The sequence below is a fragment of the Mchenga conophoros genome, linkage group LG17 (genome assembly GCF_057382185.1).
Source record: "Mchenga conophoros isolate Kocher_MC1m ecotype Shallow Benthic linkage group LG17, M_conophoros_male_GT1.1, whole genome shotgun sequence".
NCBI lineage: Eukaryota > Metazoa > Chordata > Actinopteri > Cichliformes > Cichlidae > Mchenga > Mchenga conophoros.
Window position 1 is genome coordinate 20,321,265 of NC_140542.1, and position 18,777 is coordinate 20,340,041.

Sequence of the window (18,777 nt, forward strand, 5' to 3'; positions counted from 1 at the left end):
ATAGGAAACCGCTACACTCATGTCCACCTCGTTTTTACCCTGAACTCTGCTAGACTGGATTTGTGTGATTGAAATTGCAAAATAATCCTTTTTAATCTTATACTGGGCCTTCGTGCAGCCCTTCAGTTCAGATCTTCTGTCTGAAGCGATTTGTTTTAGTGCTTCCTATTAAAGCCATCATTTTTCTGATTGGCTCCCCTACATTAACAGCGGGACATTAGTTTGGGTTCAGCATGAGGGGTCTTCACAAATGTGGAAATATATGCGTAACGGGGCTCCCAGAGGTTGTCAGACTAAATGTTTTTACGTGCGAAGGCTGTTGAATGGTTCCTGTGTCTGAGCATAAACAGGTCTCTGTGGTTCTTTAATAATTCATAAGTCTAAATAATTCTGTTTATTTTCAATGTGTGTCATTATTTTTACAGTCAACACTGATTCATTAATATGTATTGGATGACTTTTTATTAGTTTATGCTCTGTTTTGTTTCTGTACTTACAAATCCAGGTGTGTCAGTCACGTCTGAGCCAAAAGGTCAGATGTGACTGACTAAAGCTAAAGATAGAGCGACACTAACAGTCTCTCTCTCTCTCTCTGTGTCTCTGCAGTGATCTCAGTATGAATAATCTGACTGTGTTATCCAGCGGAGCTCTGTCCAACCTGCACTTCCTGGAGGAGCTGTGAGTCACACAAACACATGGTCATGTTTTCATCATTTCAGAGGGCCTTTACACAACCTGTACTTATTTCCTGAAGACTTACTTGAAGTCAGTGTAGACTCAGAAGAAGTCTTGCCATTTCGAAACAATGGAGAAGATTCAGCATATATCACAGAGGTACAAGTGCAAGGTGACACGATGACACCGCTAATAGCTGCTCTAAAAGTAGAAGCCTCTCTAAAAATGGTCCAGAGGTGCACGAAAAGATGACCTTGAACCAACAATCAGGCTAACTTAAACCAGGCTTGTAGCTTTTAAGAACCTGTTCTCAGAATCTCCTCTCCACACCTTGTATATGTTTTCTTCTTTATCATCCTTCAAGTCTCCACACATGATCAGATATCTTACGAACTCTTGTTGGTGGGCGATGGACTGAGATGGATGAAAGTGAGGGTGTCTGAGCGGGCGTTGAGCTCATGTATCTGTGAGGAGATGATATGTAATCCCATCTCTCCTCACCTAGCAGCCGCCACGTCCTGTACGAACATTTCCTTAAAGCTGGGGAGCCGAGAGACAGCGAGGCTGACCTCACAGGGACCTGAACATGACTCTGACTGCTGTTATGCTCTGCTGCCAGCTGTATGTGTCTGTGTGTGTGTGTGATATTTGTCACCGCAGCGTGAGAAACGTCACTGCGGCGATAGGACACCGCACAGATGCATGCTGGGTGTAGGCAGACTGGCTGAACTTTGTGTGGCCCCTGAAAAACATACAGACCTACAGGACCCACTGTGGGTCAGTGTTTTGCTGTTGGTTTGAAATGAAAGCACCGTGTGTGCTGGAAACACGGATCCCCAAACACACCTGATGTCTGACTGTCAACTTGTCTAAAAGATGATGCTCAGTGCGAGTCTTAAAGCTAAACTTGTGAGTTTTTGGAAACAAATTCATCAGTTCATCTTGCAGACTGTATCCAAGCAGCTCTAAATTTTAATTGCTTAGGAATGGCATCTTCTAAAGATGAGATAAGATGCTGTCATATTCAGCATATAAGATGTCATATTTTTGCATTAAACTCGGAAACGTTTCAAAATATTAAGATAAATGTTGGTTGCAGTAAACCCTGCAAGCTCAAGGATTTGCTGTTAACATCCTCACCTGGACTGTGTTCTGACGTCCCGTCTGAAGAAGTAAAACAACAAACAACAGGCTCATAATTGAGGAAATACCCACAGCGGAGTATGAGTTCTACATTAGGAATGAAAAGGATTTTTTTTTCATTATTATTATTCATTTTGAGAATAAATCCAAAATTTTGAGATTAAAGTTGAAATGGTATTTTGTAGAGAGTATAGCAGCCGTGGCAGCTGTTTGACTTGAAACAATTTTAACCTCCGTATTCCCACTTTATTCTCAACATGAACAATAATAATTTATCTTAAAACAATGTTCTTAATGTCTAATACTCCTTTGTAAATGCCTCCACCTACAACAGCAAGCACCAAAAGCACTAAGGACCCACTGCCAAAGTGTAAAAGAATAGTAAAAGCCCTCTTTTTGAGACACTTTGTTAGCATGAATGCAGCAGCTTTGATTGGTTGGCCCATCTCTGATGGGGGTGGACACGCTGAAAGGTGATGGTGGCACTTCATCTGAAGTTTACTTGGAACACTGAAGAGGACACCTTTTCTCATACCGGTACATGTTTCATTTTCATATTTGGAGGCTGTTTATAGGCTGACATGGTGCTTTGGGGTCACCCTGTGTAAAAGATATTCATGGCTGTACACAAAAAACATTCACTTTGGACTCCTCATAGAAACATTAAAAAATATTTTCCATTTCTAAACACATCCCTCATTTAGTTCATTTTTATGCTAATTTGGCCAAAAATGATCTGAAGTCAGTAATGCTTATAATCTCTCTCTCTCTGTGTCTCAGGCGTTTGGCGGGAAATGATCTGACCTTCATCCCCAGAGGAGCGTTCACTGGCCTCTACAACCTCAAAGTGCTGTAAGTTCACACATATTTCCTCACTGGCATGATGCCTCAGCAAACATACACATTTTATGATTGTTATGTGAATATGTTCCTAAAAGAACATCCTGGTTAAACACTAAAAAAAAACATTTATTGGTTTTTGGTGTTTAACCTAGACTGTTTAATCCCATTATACTGTCTCTGCTGGGCTATTTTTACTGGGCTATTCTCTACCTGTATTAAGATCTGTTCCTTCAAACTTGATCTTGACCTTTAAACGTCCTTTGAATTTGTAAAGATTGGCCAAGATGCATCAGAGAGCTTTATTGTCATTGTGCAAGCAGTGAAACTTCACTGGAGACTTCACACATGTTCAAAGATAAATGGGACTGGAGTAAGATAAGAGCTGTATACGGTTTACATCGGGGTGCATAAAGCATCAGTGATAAAGGTGCGATCTAACAGATTACGATTGTTTAAAACTGATAAGGGTCCTCAGAAAGATAGCAACTCAACCCCACCCTCTCCACAACCCTCACCCACCTCCTACCCCCCGGACACACACACACACAAGCACGCACACAAACACTGGAATATTGTGTGGTATGTTTACTGGTGCTAATCATTCACAGAGACACTTTGAAGATTTCATGTGTGTCTCGGTTTAGTGCACAGTTTCTGCAGTTTGGAACAACACTTCTGTTCCCTGTTTACATTTTACACATTCGCTCGTACCAACACATTATTCTGTTGTCTTTCATTCTTCTCTCTGTTCATTTCTGGGTCAGTTAATTTTCTATTTTATTGATCTGTAAACATTGGGACTGTTGAACTCCTGTTATTGCAGCACTTTATAGTACTGTCTTTATAATATTTCTAAAAGCTACAATCATACACATTATTAGTCTTGAAACTTGGTATTTGGTAAAGCATTTTTCTACTCAAACTGAACACACAAAGGGCTTTTTAATTACAAGCCTCATTCACCCAATATCATACACATTCATGCAATTGTTTTTTTATGCCTATGCACCTTGACACACCCACTCACACGGATTAATCAGGGACAACTCAGGGGTCGATATCTTGTCCAAAAAGACTTTGACATGCTGGCTGAAGTAACTAGAGATTAAACATCTCACCTTCTGATTGAGAGAGACCCGCTCTTCCTCCTGAGCCACAGCTGGCTGTGTTTTATGAATGGACGTTTCACATTTTTTGTTTTATTGTTAGACTTCATAAAATAATTGGGATTGACCAACACAGAAAGAAAGCAAGAAAATAAGTTTCCAGGTAACACAGAAACTTCTAAAAGATTTACAAAACAAATTCTGTAATAAATGGAGTTCCACAGGGTTGTGCACTAGGGCCTATTATATTTTCATGGGCCAGTAACTTCTACAATCCAAAGAGCCATTTTGAGCTAATTATTTTGTCCCCAAAATCTGTAGGGAGCCTCAAAATATATTTGAGTCTTGTATTGAAGCCAACACAACATGTCAATATTACTATTAAGTATAAACATCTTTGTATTCATAGAATTATTTGGTACTTTACAGATATTTATCTGGTATTAAACTTTTTTAATACTTTACTTAGTATATAGTATACTTTAAATACTTTTTCATTTCATTAACATCATGTTTATTGTTGCACTTAATGGGTTTTGATCTAAAAGAACATAACCTATCAACATAAAAAAAAATATGCAAGCATATACAGGCCAAAACAGAGTAAGCAGTCTATTTTTAGTCACTCTGCAACCAGGAGCATTGGCAGTGAAAGCTGCAGTTTTGAAAGGCATAGACAATATTTTAGATAACACAGAATACATGTTTGTTTGCTATGCAGATGACACCCAGGTATGTTTATCTATGAAGTCTGATTTATTACTCAATATACAAACATGTCTTGAAGAAAAGGAGGATATATCCTTTAACAAACCAATATTATAAACTAAAATATTTTTTTAAAAATCACAACACAACACAGACAAGTATAAAAATAGTTATTCACCACTTTTAATCTATTTCCTTAATTTCCAGACTTTATGCTAAGATTACTGGCTTCTGATTATCCTGTAGATATACATGCGACTCTAGTATTTCCCAAAATGTGGTCCTTGTAAACCATCTTTGTGTTGTTTTGTTGCGTTTAACACTTTTTGTTAAAGTTTTGATTGCGTTTTTACAGGATGCTTCAAAACAACCAGTTGAGATCTGTTCCTGCTGAAGCCTTCAACAACCTGCACAACCTGCAGTCACTGTGAGTCACATTTCACTTTGTTTTTTTTTAGTTTCGTGTATTATATTATGTTAATTCTTACTTTATAAATATACCGTGCCATTTTACTGACCACACATTTTAGCTTTTATTAATACTGTGTATTATTTTAGTTTCTCTTAAATTCCTTTGTGTGCTATAATCATTTGTCTTATGTAAACCTAATTTTGAATCTATGCTTAATATAACTATACCTTTAACCTAACTTTAACCCCAAGTTAAACTACACCCTCTGTCTTTGTGCTATTGATGTATCTTATGGGAACATTTGTTAAAACATGTTTTTAACATATTCCTCAGCACATGTGCTGAGGAAGGCAACCTCTGTCCTGTTGTGCTCAGATCATCCTCTCTTTAATGATTTTCAACTGCTTCCATCAGGTCGTCGTTATAAAGTGCCTGCAGTGAAGACAAAGAGACATAGATTGTCTTTTGTACCTACTGCTATTATCATAGTTAATAACACTAAACCATAAGTGTTGTTGCCATTGCACATTGTACTTTTTTGATGAAAAATCTAGGTTGTTTTCTCAGGCTTATATTATATTATATTATATTATATTATATTATATTATATTATATTATATTATATTATATTATTTTGGAGTGTGTATGTGATGTGTTGGTTGTCTGTTTGTTTGTTTGTACGGACATACTGCAAATCAATTTCCCGTTAGGGACAATAAAGTTACCAATAACCAATAATAAGTCCATGCGATATTAAAATGGCTTAATTTTCCTACAAAAAATGAATAATACACATATAGACACACTAATCCAGCGGTCCTCAACCCAAGTCGTTTGGTACCGGGCCGCGAGAGTTGAGTTTTCAGAGTTTTTATCTGTTTTAATTGTTATTTTTTTATCGTTTTTGTTGTTAACCCTTTAAACCCTAACCCATCACGGGTGACGGTTAGCATTTTCAGCAAGGATGGGCAACTCCAGGCCCCGAGGGCCGGTGTCCTGCTGGTTTTAGATCTCACCCTGGGTCAACACACCTGAATCAAATGAGTAGTTCATTACCAGGCCTCTGGGGAACTTCAAGACATGTTGCGGAGGTAATTTAGCCATTTGAATCAGCTGTGTTAGATCAAGGACACATCTAAAACCTGCAGGACATCTGCTCATAAGGCCTGGAGTTGTCTTCCCCTGGTTTAAAGGGTAAATTAGGTCAGGGTTTGAAGGGTTAACTCGGTTTCCCTGGGTCTTTGAATGTGTTATGAAAAGAGATGGGCAGTAACGCGTAACGTGTTACTGTAATCCGATTACTTTTTTCAAGTAATGTAAGGGATTACTATTGCAAAAAAAGGTAATTAGATTACTGTTACTTTCCCGTAAGCACGCCGCGTTACTGCATTACTAAAACTGTGATTTTTTTTGCAAGAGTGACAATGACGTAAGCGAGTACGACATTCGTGGAAACAGCTGTGTGCAGATAAACAATGGATCATATATCGAGTGCGGGAGAGAGTATGAGCGTGCAGTGTTTAAAGCGTGGAAGTACTGACCTTACTTTGAGTTTGATTCCGTAAAAAGTGACAAAAACATTAGCGTCCGCTGTTCACTGCGTGGGAAGAAAACTTATTTTTACAGCGAAAAAACCCTTAACTTCCAAGCAAGCACCGAGTGCGCTACGACGGAATGTGAAATTCATAGACAAACTCGCAGATTCTTCCACTGACTGCTGCGGCACATCTGCACCAGGGTAATCCTCTGCCTGCTATACAGGTGAAAATAGAGCAACAGGACCACTGAGTCTTTGATATTTTCTGCTGTGTTTTACTTGCATCTATTTGAAAGACTGAGTGTAAACACAAAAAAATATTTTATTTTATGTGCTGGGATGTGCAGAAAATAGGTTTAAATGTTAAACAAATTTCTTCCAGTCAGAGAATGTTGCATATAATTGAATTTTTGCTTGATGCATAAAGTTAAAAGATTAAAACTAATAAAACAAGTTTTAAAAAGGGACCTTTCCATTTGATTACATTTTATATGATGGATTATGCAGTAAAAGTAGAATTGGGCTGAATGATTTCTTTATTACCTATTCAGGTTGTAAATCGTGTTTTTAAAAAGTAACTAAGTAACTAACAATTAATTACTTTTGAAAATAAGTAATCAGTAAAGTAACAGGATTACTTTTTGGGGGAAGTAATCAGTGATTAGTTACTGATAACCTTTTTCAATTAACTTGACCAACACTGGTGATGAATAAATCTTCCTTTTTTTGCTACCAGTACTGGTTTCATTTTGTTGTATTTATCCGCGACAGCTTAAAGGTATAAACCGGTCTGTAGCGCAAAAAAGGGAGCGCTGCACTAATCCCTTCGTTTCATTTTACTCTTTGGTGGAAAGGAATCTGTCTCACACACACGGCTCAGTATATTAATGTATGTAGTGCAGCGAGTGTGTTCTCTGAGCCTGATAACACACAGTAATTATACTGAAACTGTACCTCTCTCTCGCTGTGTGTGTGTGTGTGTGTGTGTGTGTGTGTGTGTGTGTGTGTGTGTGTGTGTTCGGGGGGGGGGGGGGGGGGAGATAAGGGTATAAGAATGGAGACGTCTGAGTCTTTCTTTTGGTCTAAGGTCTCTCTCATTTATCTAATGGACAATTATGTGAAGTCCCATCCTTCTCTTCTCTCTCCATGTGAACAGAGGAACTACTGTTAGGATGAACATACAGTCAGCTCTCTCTTTATATCTACAGATCTTGCATGTTTATGTTGCACAGCCTGCAAAAGAGCTGTGAGTTTTCTGCCTGAACTCAAGACAGCAAAAGTCAGTAAAAGGGAACTGAATGATATTCAGTAACTTTTTAAAATTAATATTAAACTGGTCAATTAGTAAATTAAGACCAGACCCTTAGACATCTCTGTGCCAATATCTCAAATATCCCCACACCCAATCAGTCAATCACTGAGTTTAATCTGAGCATGTAGCATTAGCAGAATTATCATTTATCCTATATGCAACATCTATATCTGAATCAAACTTCCCTGATTCAGAGCACAAATCAACAGGTGTTAAAGGTAAAATGTTCCATATTGGGAAATATTAAAACACTGTCTATCAGATTTTATTCATATTATAAAAAACAGGAAAAGCTATACCAAGTATTTATGTATTATAATATTCAAATAAGTTGTATTTATATAGTGCTAAACACAACAAATGTTGCCTCAGCCCCTAAATTGTTGTGTAAAGAGGAAACCCCAACAATCAGATGACTCAGTTTATGAGCAAGCACTTGGCAACAGTGAGAAGGCAAAACTCCCTTTTAACAGGAAGAAATCTCTTACAGAACAATGCTTAAGAAGGAGCAGCCATCTGCAACCAGCTGGGGTGAGGGGAAGGAAACAGAACAAAAGACACACTGTGAAAGAGAGCCAGAATTTAAAATGAATTAGGTAATGATTAAACAGTGGTGTATAAACTCATGAAGAGTGAAAACAGATGAGTGAAGAAGAAGTGGTCAGTGTCTATTGCAGCGTAACTAAGAGAGGGTTCAGGGTCACCTGATCCAGCTCTACCTAACAACCTCTCTTTGAGCAACACAGTTAAAAATCAAACAGGGTGGTAAGACTGAAAAAAATGTTTTGATGCTGTAACATGTGTATAGAAGTTAATTAACACATAAACAAGACACAAACAAATTAAAATGGACCTTTAAATGCTTCAGTTCAAATAATTAAGCAATTATTTTTGCGTCTTTGCATTGTTTAATACCACTGCCTAACAAATGTTCAGTCACTCACTTATTAAGGCTTATTGTTTTAATTTTCCTGCTTTTTGAGAGCTATGCCTTTGTCCGACTCACAAAATCCACACAATCACATGAGTAATAAGTGTGGTCATTAAAATACCTTCATTTGACCTGAGAGCCGAGAGGCTGGTTGAGTGGTGCTTGAGCAGCCTGCCGATCATTCCTTTGCTGCTGGTCAAACACTTGATTTCTAATGTTCCTCTTGAACAGACAGTGAAGTGAAGCCTTCAGTTTTGCATTTTGAGTCTCTAAACATAGAGCTTTTATTGTGCATCTCAAAAAGTAGATGTTTTCTGTTATTATGTGAATAATTTAATAATAATTTAATCAGTAAAGAGAGTTATTAGTTCTAAAGTGTCTTAATTATGTAACTATAATGCCGCATTAAGTTAAAAATTGCAGAAAGGATGGCTGGGTTTTTTGTACTTTTTATTAAAAATGAGAAATTAGTATGTTATCTGCAGAGCAGGGCCCTATTTCAGGAAGCCGGTTTAGAAAACTCAGAGTGAAAAACGATACTCAGGGTTGAGTAACCCCGAACTGTCCAACTCGGAATATTCGGATTCAGAAAGGCTGATAACAATTAGTTCAGTCAACGCGGAGTTGCTTTAACCCCAAGTTAAAGCACGAGGATACATAAAGCCCTGATTAGTGGAGCACAGATTAAGCGAGTCACCATGGAGACGGAGGGAAAGAAGGCGCGGTCAATGTATTTTACAGCGCTTGAGGCCGAAATTCTGATGGCAGCATATGCCGATAACATGCAAATTTTGCGGAAAAAAAGTAACACAGCCTCAGCTGCAAAAGAAAGGGAGCATGCATGGCAAAACATAGCCGACAGAGTCAATGCGTGAGTGTTAATTTAAACATTGATCTAGGGATTTCCACCCATTTAACACGTTATTTTATTATATTTTATTTTATTTTATATTTTATACATTTTATTTTGTGATGTGATGTGAGCGCAGGTGCAACCCAACAGGCCCAAACGTTCCTGGCAGCAAGTAAAAATGAAATATAAAATATAGTCCAAACAGGTAAGGTGTAATTGTATTATGAGCCATAGTGCTTGGTCTGTTTGTCCCATGTAAATCAATTGCAGTTAGAGGCTACATTAATTTCCCCTCTGTAAGCACTTATTGAAATTATCTGAGCACATTACAAGTACATATTTGCTTACTCTGTATGCTCAAATGTGACCCGTTATAGCCAACAGAAAAAAAGCGGAGGCCCGAAAAACAGGTGGAGGTCCTCCACCACCACCACTCACAGAGGCTGAGCAGTTGGCTTCCATATTTGTGATAATGTTGGCAGCATCACATATGATCTTCACAGTGCAGAGAACACAAATTAGCATCCATTACTATAATGAAATAATTTGTTAGTTTGAAATGCTACAGGGAACTATGTACCTGTACATTAATGCTGTGGAAAGACTTCCTGTTCACATAGTCTCCTTCATTTACTGAAGGAGCAATGATTGGAATGTGAGTGCCATCTATACAGCCAATCACGCCTGGGAACCGTGAAAATAAATGTAACATTTAAGTAGTAGTTCAAGTATCACCACATCATGAATTAAGTTTTGGTCATCCTGATACCTGCAATTTTGTGGCATCCCTCTTTGATAAATCTTGTGGGTCTATGACCGGGGAACACCACAAACGGGTACAGGAGACGTTTCAGTGCAACTGTAACATTCCTGACTGCCCGACAGACGGTAGCCTTGGAAACGTGCTCAGCGTAACCAATATTATACAGAAAGCTCCCGTTTGCAAAAAACCGAAGTGCAATACAAATAATATGTACAGAACTGAGAGGATGTCCGCGATGTGTCACATGAGCAATATTAGGCCTGAGGATGTTATTCAAATAAATTATAGATTGTGCTGAAAAACGGTAACGTTCACACAGGAAATCATCAGGAAATGATAAAATGTCCAAACGCGCTCTAATCACTCTCTCCCGGCGGAGAGCTCTGCGGAGAATTTGGGCTTCAACATCTACTGGCTCTTCAAGGAAGGGACACGCCATGTCTGACACTTCCTACAGTCAGGTTTCTGACAAAGAGGCGGAGAACGTCAGGGTTAGTTGAAGTAAACCTGCTAGGGGGCAGGTTAGCTTCACGGAGTGTGTCGTCATAGTAACTCACTCAGAATTAATCTAAACTCGCTTTGTGAAACCGAAAACCCAGAGTTTTCGTTAACCCAGGGTATACTTAGAGTTTGCACTAAACCGGCTTCCTGAAATAGGGCCCAGAAGTCAAAGGTTCCATCACTAAATTTAGTCTTTGTTTTTGTTTTGTTGTTGTTGTTGTTTTGTTTTGGGGTTTTGTTTTTTTTACCATTTTTTTTAGTAACTGCACTTTTTTGTACTGTATGTTGTTAGTTTAAAGAAAAAGAAAACTCTTCAATTTAAAAGGCTGTTTATTAATTTTTATGTTTCTACAGTTGAATCAGAAACGTTGCTAGATTTCTAAATACCTCCAAACAGAAAATTTAATTTTGGAGCCAACCCTAAATCTTGTCCCTAATTTATTGATTAAACCAATCTGGGAATCGTCCCAGTCTCTGGGGATAATGGCCAATACTTTAAGATTTCTGATGTTTCTATCTGATATCTGGAGCTAGCTAGCCATCCTTTCCTATGTGCAAATATTATAGGATCATCGGGTTTTGAAATTACCTCTCGTTTACTGGCAAAGAGCAAAAAACTTTTAGTACCAAAAATCTTACATTCTGCATATTATATACAGTTATGTGTTTGCACCAACCTGACTCATTGGCAATATGTATACAGAATTGCTCAGTGAAACTTTTTTTTTCCCGCCTGTCCCGTTTGGTTCTTTTGCCATCAGAATTATTGTCTAAAGGCAAAGAAATATGCCCAACAGATTTATTTTACCAAATGGATCATCCCGGCCTTGCTGTATTGGTCTTTTTGATTCACCTTTGCTTTTATTGTTTATTTTATTTTCACTTGCTACACATGGGACAGACTTGACTGGGGGAAAGAAAAGGGAGAAAGAAAGAGGGAAAGAAAAACAGCAGGCAAGAGGAACGGTGATGAAGGGCAAAAAACAAAAACCAACAAAACAAACAGACAAAAAATACACATATCAATCACCTGGATCAACTGTTGAGAAAGAAAAAAGAGAGAGCAAGCAAAAAAAAAGAGCAATATAATAAACATCATCATCGTGATGATCTATGTGAATATAACAGTAAATATTGAATATTATTGTGCAGCACGTAGGATCGACAGCGCACAGTGTTTTTGAGGTAGGAGCTAAAATGGGTGTAGATTGTGTGTGTGAAACTGTGAAACTTCATAAATGCATTTACATATATATGTACACATAACTGTTTGCTTGAATGTACATTTAAATTCAGTGTGTATATCTCTTCATAGCCGACTGGACGCCAATCATATCTCTAGTGTTCCCGCTGGCTGTTTCTCCGGCCTGCGTTCACTCCGTCACCTCTGGCTGGATGATAACTCTCTGAGGGAGGTCCCAGTGGAGGCGCTGGGCGAGCTCCCTGCCCTGCAGGCCATGACACTTGCCCTCAACCACATCAGCCACATCCCCGACCATGCCTTCAGCAAGCTGGGCCGCCTGGTGGTGCTGTATGTATACACAACTTGGGTTATCCAGAGCAAACAAATAGAGTAGAATAGAGTAGAACACCTTATGTGACACTAGGGTTCCATTGAATAGAATAGAAATAGAATAGAATAGCCTTTATTGTCATTGTACAGAGTACAACGAAATTGGAGTGCCACTCCCTTGGTGCAAGTTTCAATAATAAATATAAATGTAAAATATAAAAAGTACAAAAAAACAATCGTAAGTACTCAAACAATAGTATGTACAATATATACAGGATAGCCTGTACATTCCAACTATCTACAATGGTTGGAATGTTTACAGGACCGTCTTGGAGGACCAGTTAACTAATGGTGTTGGTAGTAGATTTGCTGTTAAACTAGGCTGGTTACCAATGAAAGGAGCTGGCTAAATTTGGTTTATTTATGAGTAAATCCAACAGTGGTTGTCCATAGCAAACATACCATACATTAGATTTAGGTAGATAGTTTATTAGTAGGCTATCTTACTTTGTTATTCTGTTATAATTGAGACATTTTTTAGCATAGATCCAGTAGCTGTAATCTCAGAAACTGATTTCTGAGATTTGTATATAAACATAAAGAATCTGTAGCAAAAGGGAGAAAAAGATTTTTCATGGTCAAATGGATTTCATTTATTTCCTGCTTGTAGTATGATTTTCATTTACCAATCAAGTTTAAGTCAGGCAAACACTCTGTGAGGAGATCAAAAGGAGAATCTCGTTTACCAAAATGATGGTGCGGTATAACCACCGACTACCATCTTACAACAGTTTAGCTTAAATTTGTTTTATCTTTTTAAAAATGTATCTATATATTTTAAAGTTGAAAATTTTGTAAATGAGTTAAATGATAAATAAAAATTCATTCTTTGCCCATATATCTGCTTCAGATTCAGAAAAATAGTTGTGTGTGGTGTAATTTAATTTAAACTCATTTCAAAAAGCTTAACTTAAGTTTACTGACCTTAAAACATCAGGATTTAAATCAGATCTATTCTTCATATGCAGGCTTACAGAAACTCTTTTCCACTTTTTGGGTAGTGTTTTTGTTTTTATCTGTGTGTGTTTTTGTTAGGAGCATTAAGTTCAACCGTGGAAGCGACTGTCCCCGTCCGTCTGTATTAGCTCCTTAATAACATGCAAGCTCTCTGTTTGTGTGATGGCATTCAGCGCGGCAGCATTGAAGTCTGCTGTCATTCCTTTTGTCCAATCGGTTTGAAGCTAATTTGCATGAAATTACCAAAAGAAAAAAACCTTCTTGAGAGACTCCTGGGCCCCTTTGAAAGAACGCACACACACACGCACACACACACAGTCTTTGTCTGCTTCATTAGTCCATCAGTCTCTCGCTCTCTCTCTCCCCAGGCATCTCAACAACAATAGGATCGTTTCCATGGGACCGAACTGCTTCCACGGACTCCACAGTTTGGAGACGCTGTGAGTTTCTGTGTGTGCGCTCGTGTGAGTGCGTGTGAGCAGGAGTTGGAGCAGTCAGGGTTGAGTTGGGGTCAGGGTGAAGGGTTAGGAGATGAGAGAGCCTTAATTTTTACATTTGTAGAGGATCCTTAATGGGATTTATGTTCAAAGAACCTGCACTGATTTGGAGGAATCTTTTTTCTTTCTTTTCAAGAGTTTCATCTTTAGCCTACCTTAGCACAAAGATATAAGGAAACAAAGAGAAAGTACCAGCAAAGCTCCAGAGAAAGCCTTAAAGAGCAATGTTAGCACTGCTCTTTAGCGTACATATTTTATTTTGATGTGGTAAGGCAGTAAGTAATAAATAAATGTTAAACGAAGAAAAAAAACAATTGATAAATCTGATACATTTATTTTTTTAATGTTGTTTTCTGTCATATATGTATATTCAGGCTCAATGTATATAATGGCACTTTACAGTGGCCCTGTGAGATCAACTGCAATGCAACACCAGCAAATAGAAAAAGGCTGCAAAAACACGTAAAACACAACGTGTTGACGTTTCTTCATGTTTGTTCTTGATTTCTTAAGTTGCAGTCTGTTTGATGAGCCGTCATATTTATTTTGTTCAACTTAGTAAACAATCCAAATTATAGACACCAAGGAGACAGGTCAGTCAGGCTGATGGAAAAAATAAAGAATCTGGAGCTTTCAGATAAACAATAAGATCCACACAATGGAAAAACATCAATTTTCTTTCCTTTATCCAACTCAGGGTCATTGGAGGGCTCAAGAAACTCGAGAGCAAGAATTGATGATGAAGACAAAGATTGAGGGAGAAACTCAATAAAGACCGTGAGCAGGGTGGGAAAAGAACAAAGGAAGGAAGTAAAAACATGAAAGGCTGCTGACTTTCAAAATAAAGGCAGAAATTAACTAATACAGGGAGGAAGACTAAAAATAGGCTGTAAAAACCTCACCTTTATCACAGAAGTTAGACGCTTTTTTTAGATTTATATTCTATTTTGTCATAAACATATTTTTTACAACCAACTTGTCCAAGATCAAAACATCTATTTGTGTCATTTGTAGGTATATTATTAATATACAGTACAGTTTACTGATGGCTAGCAGCATCATGAGCTCCACATACAGCTGATTTTAAAAGATCTAAAAAATGGCGCGTGCTTGAACAGAAACACATGTGGGAATTTTCTGAGAAATGCTCGCTCTTAAAATGATCATCAATCTTATTTTAACCATTTGCAATCCAAGCCAGTACACGCTTTATGGCGAGATACCAGTTGTTTCTGCCGTCACCAGTAAGCATTTTACATGGAAATATTAAATGGAGACAGAGCAGATTAACCTGTGTGTGTGTGTGTTTATGTTGTGTGTGTGCGTATAATCTGAGGAATGTGTGTGTGGATAGAAATGTTTCTGTTTTCTCAGTCAACCAGAGAAGCAGGTTTAAACACACAAACATACACGGACTTCATTTGGAAATACTTCTGTGTGCGCTTAGCTGGCTCTGTGTGTGGCCTGGGCTGTATGCTAATCATAATTACTATTCATGCACACACACATTCATGGGCAGCATGTGTTTGTGTGTGTATGCGTGTTGGGAGGCTGTGTACCTGTATGATGAGCAATAATAAACCAGAGCAGAGACTCGTGTTCATCTGAAGCTACAAACACAGACAGAGAGGGACCAGGAAAACGGATATGAGAGCAGAAAAAAAATTAATGCAACCAAGCTCTGATCAGACCTAAAGGAAAACACATCCGACTTGTGGAAGAACATTCTTTCATGTTTCATGTAGGCCTCCTCCCTTTTGGCCAAATTAAGATTTTCTGGTTCCAGTAAGTGACGGAAACAGTGGTGAACAGAAGACCAAAATCCAGCTCTCAAAACATCTCCACACAAACCTTTGAGACTGTTTGTGGGTAACATGACCCAACCCACAAAAATAAAAACCACCATGCTGACTGACACCTGACAGTCAAGATAATGAGCCATAGCATGTTCTTAATTATTTTCAGTAGAGAAAGTAATATATGTCAATGAAAACCAAGTCTTAAGGGATCAGTTGGGTTTATTTCCACCTGCTGTATTTCCCATTCATTGGGTCTGTCTTTGAACTCTTCAAGTTCACTGGCTAAGGTTTATCACTCTGTGTGCAGAGCTCACCATTCCCACTGTAAAGGTGTTTATCCAAGAGCCAACCATTCCAGTACAGACTATCTAAAAATGATAATATCCAAAGCTTGTGTCGAGCATGGCTGATGTTCCTAATCCAGATTTGATAATGGTCGTCCATCCATCCATCCATCCATTTTTTTCCCATTTATTCATTGGGTTGGAGCTTATCCCAGTTGTCATAGGGCAGCAGATGTCCAAATCTTGAGCTGACTTTCATTAACAAAATTGTCCTAAATTAGAGTTAGCCTTAATGCCTATGATGACTCATAACCTCTCACAGGATTTTTAGCACAGCCTTTAGTCCAAGTTTTGACCGATCATATCCCAGATTAATATTTCCAACGTAATCGTTCTTGCCCCTGATGTTACGCTTCAAAACATTGAGAGTTAACATTACAAATTTGACTCAATATTTCCTGTTTAGAGGATAAATAGATTAGCTTACTAAGTGTAGCAAGCATTAGCAAGGCTGGGGCTAATCATGCTAACTGATGTGCATCTATAACGCTATAAATCAAAGTACAAAGTAATAAAAGAAAACACTTGTTACATGGACATGGAAGACACAATTATTCGGAGGCAGAATTTAAGCTAAAATGATATTTGATTACTATTTACTATTTAATGTAACAAATTATTTGCTTAACTTCAAGGCAAAGGTTTATTAATTTTCCTATCTCTGTAAATACATTCATTACAAAAAACCGAATCATTACATCAAAACTAAAGTAATCTATGAGAGACAGAAACAAGAAGGCTTGATACAAACCCAGCCACAAATCCAAAAATCCTAACCTGATTGTAGATGTCTGAAAAATCTCTCATCCAATCCCAAACGTCCAAGCTCCATCAATAATAACCTTGGAAAACAGAAAGCATACCAGTTATTGTTGTTCCTGATCGTCCCCCGGACACACACATGTACTCACACACTCAGAACCAGACGGAAGCAATTTCAATTTAATGGTATTTTTCACAATGTGGCAGCTTCATTCCACACACAGTGTGTATAATAGCCACCTGCATCCCAGAGATGGATGAGAGAACCTAATTGAAGCCATGTGTGGACTTGAAGAATGCTCTAGTCTCTGCTGGTGATGAAAGAAAAGAGCAAAAGAGGGAGGCACAGTTAAATGTTTCTTTAATAAACTCAAAAGACGGGGAAAAAAAGATTAAGTTAAACATCAAACTTGAAACCCAAACATTTACGTGAAACACTTTTCTAATATAAAGCTGACATTCCCACAGCTTCTTAAAAACTGCTTTTTTGTAATAGAACTAACATAATTCCCAGTGTAGAGCTGGTTTTCTAAATGTGAAGCAGTTACCAGTCCGGAGATGAAATTTCCAGTTTAGATTATTGGTGTGACTTTGGTGCTATTTGCTTCCCAACATTCCTTGTTTAAAGTATATTATTCCCCAAGGGCAGGTGTTTACCATGCTATATTCCCAATCTAAAGGTTATCATTAAGAGTACAGAGTTATATATAAAGTGTATATACTTCTATATACTTTACACTACAGATGGACCAATCCGATATTACGTATCGGTATCTGTCCGATACTGACGTAAATTACTGGATCGGATATTGGAGAGAAATAAAAAAATGTAATCCGATCCATTAAATAACAAAAAAGCACCTCACAAAATAACCGTAGCACGTGGCAGCAGTATGCCTCACGTGATAGAGCGGCTGTGTGTATTTGTAGCCTCGCTACCAATCCGGCATTTCATTTCCGAGGAAGTGATCCCAGAGAGAAGTAAAGCAAATGTGTAAGTTCGTCTCTGAATGTTTGTAAACCATTGCCGAGTTAAGCTTAACAACCGATATATGGAACGACTGCCTCTCTCTCCCTCCCTCTCCTGCTGCTACTTCAATCATGAAACTGATCAATGATCAGCTGATCGGCTTTTCTGTCACGAGTCCGTCTCTCTTGCTTGTCTATCGCCCACTTCGCTCCAGAAAGAGGAAACCAGCGGCTGAACAGCAGCAGCACCTTTAAGCTTGATAATCTGTTGTTAGAATTGATTTAATATTACTTTGCACACCAGGATCCTTTTCTACATACAGTGGGGCAAAAAAGTATTTGGTCAGCCACCGATTGTGCAAGTTCCCCCACTTAAAATGATGACAGAGGTCAGTAATTTGCACCAGAGGTACACTTCAACTGTGAGAGACAGAATGTGAAAAAAAAATCCATGAATCCACATGGTAGGATTTGTAAAGAATTTATTCGTGGTTTTTGCTGGGAGTTTTAGAACCCTATTAGTTAGGTTGCTTAATATTTCTGCTAAGTACTCTTTAAAATACCAGAATAGGGAGGATGGTGCAGGTTTAAGTTTATTAGATTGATCAGTTTTGCTGAACTATGAAATATTTTGGGTGCAGTGTATTTTTTGCATACAGGTATGACAGAATAGCTTTAGTGTTTTTTTTTTAACTTGAGTATGAACTTATACAAAAAGCAGCAAGATATTAAAAAAACAGTTTTATTGATTAAAAAACACTATATTGGATACATATCGGTATCAGCAGATATCCAAATTTATGATATCATTATCGGTATCGGACATGAAAAAGTGGTATCGTGCCATCTCTACTTTACACTATACTCTCAATTTGAGATTTATCAATACTAATATGGGATTTATGTTCAAATTGAGAGTCCACAATTCTCAGTACAGAGATTGTATTTCTAGCCTAGACTTTGCCATTGCCAGTATAACTGGTGCTTCCTGCTACTGGTGACAAATCCAATTTTTTTTTTTTTGAAACAAACATTATTCTAATTTATAAACATTTTATTGTCAGAAATATTACAGAAATATTAGTTTTCTTC

General features: G+C 37.9%; 1 protein-coding gene across 2 annotated transcripts in view; it reads left to right on the top strand.

Annotated features, from left to right (window-relative positions):
• The window catches only part of LOC146555405 (leucine-rich repeat-containing G protein-coupled receptor 5-like), a 53,708-nt gene that overhangs the window by 13,926 nt on the left and 21,005 nt on the right, over positions 1–18,777 (top strand). For both annotated transcript variants that reach the window (XM_085252130.1, XM_085252131.1), the window contains exons 2-6: positions 607–678; positions 2,599–2,670; positions 4,831–4,902; positions 12,100–12,315; positions 13,683–13,754. In XM_085252130.1, coding sequence (XP_085108256.1) covers positions 607–678; positions 2,599–2,670; positions 4,831–4,902; positions 12,100–12,315; positions 13,683–13,754 — 504 coding nt within the window. The remainder of the gene's footprint in view (positions 1–606; positions 679–2,598; positions 2,671–4,830; positions 4,903–12,099; positions 12,316–13,682; positions 13,755–18,777) is intronic.